The sequence below is a fragment of the Ursus arctos genome, chromosome X, assembly GCF_023065955.2.
Source record: "Ursus arctos isolate Adak ecotype North America chromosome X, UrsArc2.0, whole genome shotgun sequence".
Taxonomy (NCBI): domain Eukaryota; kingdom Metazoa; phylum Chordata; class Mammalia; order Carnivora; family Ursidae; genus Ursus; species Ursus arctos.
This window is the reverse complement of record NC_079873.1, coordinates 114,439,214-114,451,614: the sequence shown is the minus strand read 5'-3', so window position 1 is coordinate 114,451,614 and position 12,401 is coordinate 114,439,214. Positions and strand designations below refer to the sequence as shown.

The window sequence follows — 12,401 nt, the reverse complement described above, 5'->3', positions numbered from 1 at the left end:
CCAACAAACTATACCCTAACACAGTAATTATCAAATCACAGTGTGCACCACACTCACTCGGAGGGCTTGTTAAAACTCAGATCGCTGGCCTCTATTCCGCAGTTTCTGATTCAGCAGCTCTGGGGCACGGCTAGGTAATGTGCACTTCTAATTACGTTCCCAGGTGATGCTGATGCTGCTGGTCCAGGGATTGTACTTTGAGCACCACTGCTCTAATACGTGCCCTGTACTCGGCAAAGGCGGAGGAGAGGATCGGCTGTTGCTAAAAAGTATTCTCATATTTAAAGGAGAAAGAGGACTAAAGAGTGAGAGGCTGCTGCTTGCCTGACTCTCCATAGCCACTTCCCCTCTACTGGTGGGTTTGAGCCTGCTGGAAAGGTACTTCGCTATCGGCAAGTTCAAACTCTTCATTTTATGGATGCAAAGCCTAAAGTGAGACAGCTGTTCCAGACTGGAAAGAGCCCTGAACTAAAGGTTCATGAATGCATGGAAATTCCTATTTTGTGGGTCAAAAATTTTCATATCGTTCATCCTAGTGGAACATCTGGATTGGTGTCTTGGTTTCACCACCTATTAACTTTGTGACCTTGGAAAATTCTCATCTCTGTAAACTTTAAGTATTAACCTTAAATAACCAACCCTGCTGCACAAGGCTGTAAAGATTGGAAAATAAAGTACAACAATAAATGTTTATAAATGATAAGGTATTATATCGATGCTGATAGTCACTGCTGTTAACTTGACCAAAATCACACAGTACTGGACTCTTACCATATCTCACATGCCCTATTTTTCTGATCAATTATCATCACATTACTATAGTTAGGTATGATATGTGTGTTTCCCTAACTGAATGGTGAACAACTTGAGGACTTCTGGTTTACTTTGTAATAGTAACCTCAGTACCACGAACATATTCTTGATATACAGTGCAAGTCCAATACATTAACAATGGGACTGAATTACTGGAACCAGAGTAAATACCCAGACACACCATTAGGCATAGCTGTAAGACTTGAAGGGGATATAAAGCAGGAGGCTACCCCAAAATATTTTCAAGATGGGTTGAAACCATCTGGTTGCCTAAAGACTGATGCCTGATTATAAAAGACTCCATTCTTGTCCAACTGAACTGAACAGGCTACTTCTGTTGTTGTTTTTTTAAAATATTTATTTTAGAGGGAGAGAGTGCGCGCGTGGGCGCACAAGTGGGAGGGGAAGAGGGCAAGGGAGAGAGAATCTCAAGTAGACCCCACGCTGGGCGCAGAGCCTGACCTGGGGCTGGATCTCACAACCTGGAGATCACGACCTGAGGTGAAACCAAGAGTCGGTTGCTCAACCGACTGTGCCACCCAGCTGCCCCTACTTCTTTTTGTTTCTCAAGTCAAACACTGTCCTAAACATATTTTCCCGTTTTTTCAATATCAGTGTGGGTCATTTTTTTAAAGTTGGGCTCCACGCCCAGCATGGAGCCCAATGCAGGGCCCAAACCCATGATCCCGAGATCAAGACCTGAGCCAAGACCAAGAGCTGGACACTCAACCGACTGAGCCACCCAGTCACCCCTCAGTGTGGGTCATTTTAAAAGAGATTAAGCAAGTATTTGCAATGGTATTGATGGGACCTAATTGACACTACTTTTTATAACATAAAAAGTCCTACAGATCTGAAATTACGACTCATCAAGGAGGAAACTGGTTACACTTAATTTTGTGTGTACTGGTCCATTGAATGCTAAATGGCCTAGGAAACTATTTCAAGACTTCTTTGCATTTTCATTCAGGTAGCTTCTGCACATATAAGCTGATAATGAAGTCAAGTTGTTTTTACACCATATAAATTAAAGTGGTGGTCTGGCTATTAACTCAGTGATTTGACTAAATGACAATCACACCCAGAAAGGCAGGTTTGGGTAGGGGAAAGAAGTGGTAGCTGAAATGAAAACTGTAGTTTCTTTTCACTGATCAAATTTACCAGATCATTACCCAAAGCTCTACTTTATTTTCTGCAGTGTGAATACAGCCTGAATGATAGGAATGAGATTACATTCCTATAGGTAATATGGAATCTGCTGAGGTGGGGATCTGAAGATGTAAGAATCTCATTTAGTGGCACCTGCCTTGGATATTCTGCCTGTCTCTAGTGAGCATTAGAAGTCACATGCGGCATGATGGCTGTTCTATTTGCAGTGTCCTGGGGCTATGGCCGCATTCATCCTTGGATAGGTGAATCCACAGAGCCAGGCACTGGATCTAGAATCGGCAGATTTACTCAACTGAATCACCTGTCAGGGAAAGTTCACCAGAGGTGGCTTGTAACTCAATTTTTTTTTTTTCCCACGCAACAATGCTGTAGATTGATGCTTTTTACTGGGACTAGAGTAGTTCTGTTCAGACAGCTCTGTTTCTGGATGAAATCTTCTGGTTTAAAAAGACTAAGTAAGGTCAGCTGTGGCAGCTGAAGTCACCTTCAAAAGAATCTTCTGGGAACAATATCTAAGGGGAAAAAGCATTTGTTCATTCATTTCTCATTTTATCCTCAGTGACTCAGTATCTCTGTGGGATGCACATTCCACAGTCTGGGATCCTGGAGTCATGGAGTCAGGTCTCAACAAAAATGATATCTGGAGTGTCCTTTCACCCTTGTGACTGTCGTTGTGAAGATGGCACTTCGGTTTAGGCAAGGCTGGGTAAAGAACAGAAAGAGCGGGGGCAGCGGGGGGCTAAATTCAGGAAGAGAGTTTTGAGGTGTGGATGCAACTTGGCACCATTTAAAACCAGTGTGAGGCCCTGTTCCAGCCGCACAGTTCCAGTAACTGAATCTGCATCTCCCAGTCACAGAAATGACATTTCCACAGCCTTGACATTCTAAATATCAAGAGAATTAAATGAAAGCCAAAAAATTTCCCCAGCTTGTGAAGATCATTACGTGACACACAGTAAATTCAGACAAAGGGAAAAACTTTCTCAACACTGATGAGAAAAGCACCTACAAAGTCATCCTGTGAAGAATTACAGCTAGACTGCACTGCGTTGGGAAACAAATGCACCTGGGTTAGAAATGAGGCCACAGCCTGGGCTGCACTGGTATATGAAGCAAAAAGCATTGTGAGGAGTACATGCCCTCACATTTTGCCTTCATTTAAATTCCTGCGCTGGAATCAACAACGCTGCTTGCTAGGACCATATTCCGTCTTATCAGAAACGTACCAAGAAAATGTCAAGAGGACAACTCTGGTCAATGTTGCTTATGGAACAAAACACATTTATAAAACAGCTTTATTTACTACCCCATAGTCTATCCCTAAATGGTAATAGATGGTGATGAAGACCAACTACATGGGTCTGTTCCAAAGCAAGAGCCCGTAATCTAACAACATCACCGGGTCAGTTTTAAAGAAAATTTCTGTAACACTCAAATTTAATATACAAATCAGGATACTCCTCAAAAATGCCAGCAAAATAAATAAATAATTAATGCCACAGCTATGAAAACATTGCTTGTCTTTTTTATGCATAAAGGAACATCTGAATCACATTTCCAAATGTGAAATGGTCACATACATTGGTAAGCCAAAGTATAAGAACAGATATTTTCACTATATTAACTTATTTTAAGTAAAAATATATTCTAACCTGACCAAGTTCTTCATTAAGGTCTGATGTGTTGACCAGGGCTCCTTCATTAATTTCTTCATCATAGAAGTCCTTATCCCATGAAATGAAGAAGGAGCCCAAGAATTTCTGCATTTCTACCGTGACATACATGGATACAGGAATGATAAAGTTGAACAGAACCATAAATGACAGGAAGTCAGTGAACATTTTCAAAACCTAAAACAAAAGAAATAGTTCGTGCTGATTAGATACACAGTTCTATCAAACAAGTACAAAATAAAGAACTAATTAACTTTCTTTTTATTTCAATGCTGAAAGCACTGCTGCTGCTATTTTATTGAGGGTGTTTTTAAATGTTGTTGGCCAAAATCCTTATCACAGTCTGTGACAACATTTAAAAACACCCTCAATTTTGTCATTATACTTCAGTAAAGGTACCTTTTGACTTCACGCTTTTTCATTTCCTAAATTCTCTGCCCTCTCCCCAATATGAATGTAGGATCAAAGCTTCTGTGTAGGCATCTATTTTTTATATTCCTATCGTGATATATCACAAGCTCACATATAGTCACATGCCAGAGAACCTTGGTGAGTTGTTTAAAACTCTTAACTAAAGAGCTAAAGATAAGCACAGATGCCTGAAGTACAAGAAAAAAAATACTATAAAACTTCTTAAGTATCTAATAGCTTAGGGCTACCATACAACCAAGAGAAAACCCAGAAGCTAACAAGAACTATCATTATCTGAACAACATTTCAATAAAGGGTGGCTTGGTCACAAAGTACTAGAGTTAAAATTTTTAGCAAGAGTTACAAGTTCCAACACAAAATCGATTACCTTCAAAGTTTCCCGCTCTTTCTGAGTCTTTTGGTTATACCAAGGTTCATCGTTATAGGGGGTACTTTGCCAAACGTACTTTAGAGTAGTGCACACTGCAGCTTTGGTCAGTAAGATAAATAAATACACAATCAGGAAGGCATTAATGGATCTGAAAAATAAGATATTACGGATTTAAAAACTATACAATTAAGATATCAAACACGTATAAATTAAACCATTAAAGTTTCCTAAAGCTTCTCTTGTGTGCACGATGTGTAACCACAGCACAAACCTGGACGTATGAACCTCAGTTATCACTGCAGAACCCTAATTTTCAGGTGGTAAAGTGGAAAGGACAGCTCTGACCTGTCTGTTGGCCACCGATGCTCCCCAAAGTGCCGTGGCTGACGAGCTTAACACACCTTTTTTTTTTTTTTTTTAAATAAGGATCCTATAAAGTGACAGGAGACACACATGCATATATAGTATCTACTCAACCCTTATAGAAAGAGTAGGTTGTTTCCATTTCCCTAAATCCTAAGAGTTTGCAGAAGGTGGGGGAACAAATGTGAAATCCTCAAACTTAGTATGGATTCTTTTAATCTGAAAGTAGGGCTACGGAGAGGTTAACACTGATACACGGGATATCCATGGCAACAACAGAGCGAGATCCATGCTGTAGCAATTGGCTTGAAGCTCTAGCTGGAGACTATTATCTATGTTGTTGAACTTCCTTACATACAGCAACCAGAGGAACCCAAACCACTATCCAGCAGCAAAAGGGAATAAATTTATATTTCAACTAAATGTTGCCTTTGAATAGCTACACGAGCTTAGGCAAATCACTCATCTCAGAGACCATTTCTTCATCTGTAAAGCAGACAGGCTAATAGGAGTTACTCTATGGAGCTGCTCAGAGGATTAAACAGAATCAGACATACAAATCACTGAGCACAATTCTGGAACATAAAAAGTGCTCAGTGTGGTAGCTGCTATTATTAATAATTGGTGTTTTTTGTTATGGTTGTTATTCAGAATTACTGAAAAGTAACTATATTACAGTTCAGTTGCTACTAAAGAAATTGTGGTACACACTAACTTTTCTTTCTTTTTTTTAAAGATTTTATTTTTTTATTTGTTAGAGTGCGTGCACAAGCAAGGAGAGCGACAGGTAGAGGGAGAAGCAGGCTCCCTACTGAGCAGGGAGCCCGATGCGGGGCTCGATCCTAGGACCCCGGGATCATGACGTGAGCTGAAGGCAGACGCTTAACTGACGGAGCCACCCAGGTGTCCCCACACTAACTTTTCAACAGCAGAACGCTTCTGAGATTTCCCTTGGTAGTTCAAAGCCATTTTGGTTTCCATCCCAGTGTAAACAGCAACTCCTAAGGAATAAAAGAATACAATGAAAACTAGGTTACAAGTACGACTGTCAACCAACTCCCCACTAAGTTGGGTCTATCCATTTTCCCCCCATCTATAAAAGTAGGCATTCTAAACCTTAGTTACCAGCTGACATATCATTTATAATATAATTTTAATTCTATATACCTTATTTGTCATATTTAAAGTTAGTTTATTTACCATCTTATAAATTCCTAACACCTAAAAATAGGCTTAGACTGAGTGGCAATTAACAGCAATGTCCAATTTTTAACATGCACTATTCATGCACAGGCTTTACAAAGTGTATTTCTGATAAGGAGATCTTAAAAATTGTTCACCATATATCTTCTTGGTATTTTTTAGTGTAGCTCCTTTCAACAAGAGATTTTCAGGTCCCAAAGACCTAAATGAAAAATGAACACAGCTTATCCAAACAGCCCAATAAATATAGCATCATCAACTCTGGGGACATATTTTACCCTAACACACATCTATCTCCAAGGGGTTCAGAATGTATCTTTCCGCTTATATCATATGCTTACTCCCCAGGATGAGCTGAAAGATCTTTCCCTCTGAACTTACTTGAGGGGACAGCCCAGATGGAAGCATAGCCCAGCAGGAGCCAGCAACACACAGAGGTAAAGAGGTGCACAGAGATAAAAGGGTTCTGAGTCACAGACAGCGAGAACAGTACAGAGCAGCAGACAGCAAGCAGCAGAAAGAAAAAGTGACAAATAGAAGACTGGGGAAAGCAGCCATCAAAGTGGGAAAGACACACTGACATATTTAGAGAGAGTAAGCCCGCCTTTGGGGCAATCATTGGGCGCCCGGCGTTTAAATTCCTTTCGAGCATGGCTATAAAGGCCAAGTGGAAAAATTGAGGTAATTAACTGGATGATAGAAGAGGGAAGAAAACATCCCTTTTTATATAAATTGCTTCATTATAAATGATTAGCCTTTCATTTTGCTTCAGTCCAGGTAATTCTCTCAGCTTTTTATCTACTGCCTTACCCCTCAATTGCTCTCCCTTAGCCACTGTTCTGCAGGTATACTCGCAACAGAGTCTGTCACTGCACAACCAAGAACCGAAAGCACAGTGCCCAGAATAGATCTGGGAGTATCAGTCCAAGGGCCTGGAGCTCTGCGATTTTGGACACCCTCGGCACCATTTGCAACACCACCCCCTCCACCCACACACAGAGCCCCTACCCATCCCAAGGTTACATTACTTAAGACTCACTACTGGGATGCTGGCTAGTTAATCCAGGTTTATTCACCTCTACATCCTTTTCTCTAAAGAAAAGTATTTGGGTATTTTAAGGGGCTTTAAAGAGAAATATACCCGCCTCCTCCCGAATAGGACAGATTAAAGGAACAACAAACTAACCTGGCAACCGCCTCAAGACTATTACTATAGATATTGATTCGCCCAACAAACCTGCGAAAAGAACATAACGGCAAATGTGTCTTCTATATCAAGGTAAAAATCTATATACCACGTAAACGAGAATGAATCAAAATACAAATAATACAAAAGAGATAAGACTGAATGAACTTCAAAAACCTATTATATTTCTGGGAAAAAAAAGTTATGCTGAACCAACAGGATGTGTAACATTTCCATATAATTTAAAAAATAATATTATGGATTATAAGAACACAAGGATTCGAAATTGATTTTCAAACGCTAGTTGGCCCTGTGCATGCACACAGCACCCGCACTCATTTATACGTTACATAAATAATTAACCTCTAGTTCAGATTCATGTGAAGAAAGGTTTCCGGTGCTAACGCACAACTTCCAAAACCCTTAGTTCAGTGGTTCTTCCACTTGTGCAGGCATCAGACTCACTGGAGTGCTTACTACACTGGGGATTTCAGGGCCCCATCCCCAAGCTTTTGATTCAGGTGAGAATCTGCATTTCCAACAAGTTCCCAGGTGACGCTGTGCTAGCCCAAGATCACACTTTGAGAACCACTGCATTAGTCTTAGAAGGCAAACATTTGATTACCATCTTGGAAATCTCCAACCTGTGCCTTTCGGCTGATCTCAATACTGAGCTTGATCTGATCACTTAATATGGCTAGGCACATGAAAATCTGCATTTCTCCAAAAATGGGGCAAGAAGGCCTAACTCTCCTTAACAAGAGAGTTATGAGTATTTTATAATTTGCATTATCATTGTTTTCCAGGCAAATTGAACTATTATTACTATATACACAATGTATGACGGTCTGCTCATTTATTCACCACATATTAATTGTGCCAGTGTTGTGGTAGGTGCTGGAGACGCACGAGTAAGCCAGAAAGACATGTTCCTTCCACTACAGACAGACAAGTTAACAGGCAATTACAATGTAAACCATCACCACACAGGTGGTGTAAATACAGGTATTCTGAAGTCACAAAGCAAGGGCACTGAATCCAGTCCAGGGAAATCAGGAATAACCTTCCCTGCCCTAAAATTCTCCTTCATATTTAAGGTAAATGAAAAATTTTGGAGTTGCCATATAAACATGCAAAAATGTATATTGGTCTCTAACACAGGCAGAATCAGTCACTCCTTTTTCTGTGATTCCATGGGCCTTTTACTCCATTCTATTATGTCGCTATACCATAGGCCTAGCTTTAATATATATTTTATCTGCCCTGAAAACTCTGAGCTCCCTGCAGGCAGGGAACAGCTGTTTTGTTTTATGGTCCCAGTTCCTACTCTCAAGGTGGATACAGAAGAAAGGAAAGAGGAAAGAAGGAATGACGGGAAGGAGGGAAGGCATTGTTCTCGTGGTAGGATGAATACTTTGTTTTTCCACTACTGTGCGCTGGTGTTAAGCCACATCCAACCATTTGGTCCCCCATTATGACCAACAGAATTCATTAACAAGATGCCTGGCATGGGAAATTGATGCCATCTGTAAGAGGGAATAGAATGAAATTAATTGGCCCACGTGGGGATAAAGCTTGTTACTCTACCCTCGTTAACAGCATGCTCTAATCAACCAAACTAACCAGTCTTAACAATCCAATGCCAAATTTCTGACAACCCACAATGACTGTCAACCAGCAAATCTACTCCAGAAAGCCTAAGTATAGTAAAATAGAGGAAAGTACACCATTTCACGGCTCCCTCAACTTAACTGTTTACTGTAGACAAAAAGCAGCCTATTTGAAATACTCAGTTCATCATAATCATCATAAAAAAGGATAGTGCAGGGCCCCATATCCACTTCCTCTCTTTAATGCTGGATGACATATCAAGTGGTTTATTTTTGTTCTAATTAGCTCTGATTAATGCATGAATCTGACAGAGAAGCCTTATGAGATAACATAATCTTAAAATTTGATAGATGGTCATGTTTACAAATAACAAAAATACAAGAAAAATCACAAGTACAGTGTCTGGGCCCACAATGATTTATCTTAGGCTGGTAGTGAACAAGGCTGATTTGATTCATTTCCCTGCCAGAAGGAAAGAACAGCTCATAGAAACACGAATGGAGGAGGGCTGGAAAGTGGTGGGTGTTACTTTGCAATATTGGTGGCAAAGAGCAGCAGAGTCAACAGACTATCAGACAGCTGTAGAATGCAACCAGGTGATTCTTACTTGTAGAGGTCAGGCTGAGGCTGCTCACATTCAATTGCTGCTCGGAGGGTATCAATGGACTCGGCTGTACATAGTGCAATGGTATCCCGTACCGCATAATGTGTCTAGATGAAAACACGCAGAAGAACAAGCAAAACCAAGAAAAAGGGATTCTTTCCATAATCGTACACCCACCTTATTCCAGCAACACAGTATGTTTTAGTTAGAGGCTTTGGTAGAATAATATAAATATTGATGCACATTTCCCACTAACTAAATTTTATGGTATTATTCTTCAAATATATTACAAATAATTAGAAAGATAACCCTGCTGCAAAGGGATTTAAAAGATAATGAAAAAACTAAAAGCTTTTCCTGATAGTGACAGCAGGGAGAATTCCATTTGTAGCATGCATATCCTTAACTGAAAACCCAGTGAAAAATTTAATCCATTTGCTTTTTCTCTTATTTATAGAACTGAGACCTGTTATTCTGTTCACCATAGAGTATGGGGATATCAATGTGATATGAATTGAACATAAATAACCCTCTGGGTCATAAGAAGGCTAACATTTTACCAATAGAAAGAAAAAATTCATTAATACTTCCACTATACAAATAGCATAATTAATTATCTTGAAAATGCTCAAAGAGGCTACATTTCATAGGAGGAGCAGTGATATGATGTGTCTTGCTTTAGTCAGACAGTTGGAATTGTCTACTAGTGTTTATTATGCACTTGATTTACCCAGAACTTAAGGCAGGCTCCAAAAAACCCATTTATAAATCATCAAAGGAGGGCTAACACAGACTCAAAGACTGCACCACTTACACAGAAGGGAAAGCTGTTGCATGGTCTTCTGGGAATATTACGGAACTGCCTGAGCTCTATTTAAAGCTCTCCTCTGATTCTGAAGACCTATGTACTTTTAGCTGATTTGATTGGATCAACTTAACTGAAAAAAGAAATCACTTAAAAGTTTTCTTCCTCTAAACAACTTTTTCCCCTACTAGGGAATCTTTAGGTAGATTTCTTGATTTTTATCTTGACGTTTCCTCAAATTAACTTTGTTTTTGAACAGTTTAAATGCACTAGTTCATCACCATGCCCTTGAAGTACAGAATTAGTCATCTAACAGGCATTTCAGTTCCTGTTTCACATACTGACTCCTGGTTCTCGACTCCAGATGGAAAAAACAAGCAGAGAAAAGCCTTCAAGGATACACCCAGAGGTGAGCACATTAGTGCCCTTCCTTAAAGGCAGCATACAGAGGATACATTTTCATACCCTGTGGAGCTCTGGACAACGGCCTAGAACTGATTGCCAGAAAGTACCATGGAAATAAGTTATCCTCCAATTTGAGCAAACTTACTTTAGCTCACTTATAATTCTTCCTAGCTGCAATGAACAAATATTTGCCAAACAAAACCCTAAGGTATTTTTTTAAAAAGCAATCAAACTACTCCAAGACAGAGTTTCTATATGCCACGAGTAAACATTTTTAAAGAAAATATTCATCACTTTTAAAATAAAAATAGATCGGTGGTTAGAGTACATGAAGTTATTTTTATAATTACATAGTTTAAGCCTATAATGACATTCATTTAAAAAAGCCAAAATAAAACATCATATGGGATATGTCAATATCAAATGCAAACAGTGCTACAAAAAACGTGGTGGCTTTTATTTGGGGCATGGATTTTCCTCGATGAACACCAGCCTTTTCCCTAAAGTTGAATAATTGCTTAGAAGTTCAAACACAGGGGCGCCTGGGTGGCTCAGTTGCTAAGCGTCTGCCTTCGGCTCAGGGCGTGATCCCAGGGTCCTGGGATCGAGCCCCGCATCAGGCTCCCTGCTCCACCGGGAGCGCTGGGAGCCTGCTTCTTCCTCTCCCACTCCCCCTGCTTGTGTTCCCTCTCTCGCTGGCTGTCTCTCTCTCTGTCAAATAAATAAAGAAAATCTTAAAAAAAAAAAAAAAAAAAAAGAAGTTCAAACACAATTATATAAAAGCTGCCTTCAAGTATAAAACTTGCCCAAAGAGGAAAAAATAAGATAAAAGACTGGGAGCAGTGGGAGGCACTAGAATATGATTAACTATCCTGAGCTCGAGATGTTCAGGCAAGGTTTACTTTCCATTACCTTGCAATTGGATTCCCCATCGAGACTGGCTGTAGTAACGTAACAGGTTCCATCACCAGTGCAGGAGGAGAGAAGAATAAGATCACAGGGGAAAGTTTCATCTGCCTGTACTTCTACTACATCACCAACCTAGTAGAGAGAGAAAAAGAAATATAAATATTCGTAATTCCAAACAAAGCATTCATTATACCTCAAACTAAAGCCAAAACAGCAGCGAGAGACTTCTCCTGCTCCTAGAGAGGGTCTCAGCATCCCATGCCACGTGAAAGATAATGAAAGAATATCATTCAACATTTGGAATCCTCTGTAAGGTCACAAGGACTGACTGATGCAGTCAGATTACCTTACTATTGAACTTTACTTTCATACAGACGATTTCAGTACCCAGGCACCCATTCGCTCTCTGATGTTTTTTTTTTTTTTTTAAGATTTTATTTATTTATTTGATAGAGATAGAGACAGCCAGCGAGAGAGGGAACACAAGCAGGGGGAGTGGGAGAGGAAGAAGCAGGCTCATAGCGGAGGAGCCTGATGTGGGGCTCGATCCCATCACGCCGGGATCACGCCCTGAGCCGAAGGCAGGCGCTTAACCGCTGTGCCACCCAGGCGCCCCCGCTCTCTGATGTTTTTGGCACTGCTGTTTGATAAGACAACGACCATTATCAGTTCATGAATGAATCAAGAAAATCTGCGTGTCTCAACCTGAGCACTTCCTTGAACACTGGGCAGCCACTGTCCTCCTCTGCGTCGTGTATATTTTAATATGCTTTGCCTTCCACGTGCTAATAGCTGTTACTGTTGGGTGCCGAGTCCCTCTTTAGTGCTCGGAAAAACTTGGTTAATTAGAGGGGCAC

General features: G+C 40.3%; 1 protein-coding gene across 7 annotated transcripts in view; it reads right to left on the bottom strand.

Annotated features, from left to right (window-relative positions):
- Positions 1–12,401, bottom strand: part of ATP11C (ATPase phospholipid transporting 11C) — a 175,923-nt gene that overhangs the window by 59,781 nt on the left and 103,741 nt on the right. For 5 of the 7 annotated variants that reach the window (XM_048213335.2, XM_026479749.4, XM_057314780.1 and 2 more), the window contains exons 6-12: positions 11,548–11,676; positions 9,429–9,532; positions 7,211–7,261; positions 6,162–6,226; positions 5,741–5,822; positions 4,456–4,606; positions 3,636–3,833 (exon numbers count right to left, since the gene is read on the bottom strand). In XM_048213335.2, the coding sequence (XP_048069292.1) occupies positions 3,636–3,833; positions 4,456–4,606; positions 5,741–5,822; positions 6,162–6,226; positions 7,211–7,261; positions 9,429–9,532; positions 11,548–11,676 (780 nt within the window). The remainder of the gene's footprint in view (positions 1–3,635; positions 3,834–4,455; positions 4,607–5,740; positions 5,823–6,161; positions 6,227–7,210; positions 7,262–9,428; positions 9,533–11,547; positions 11,677–12,401) is intronic. The other 2 variants (XM_057314781.1, XM_057314779.1) reach the window with 1 other exon arrangement.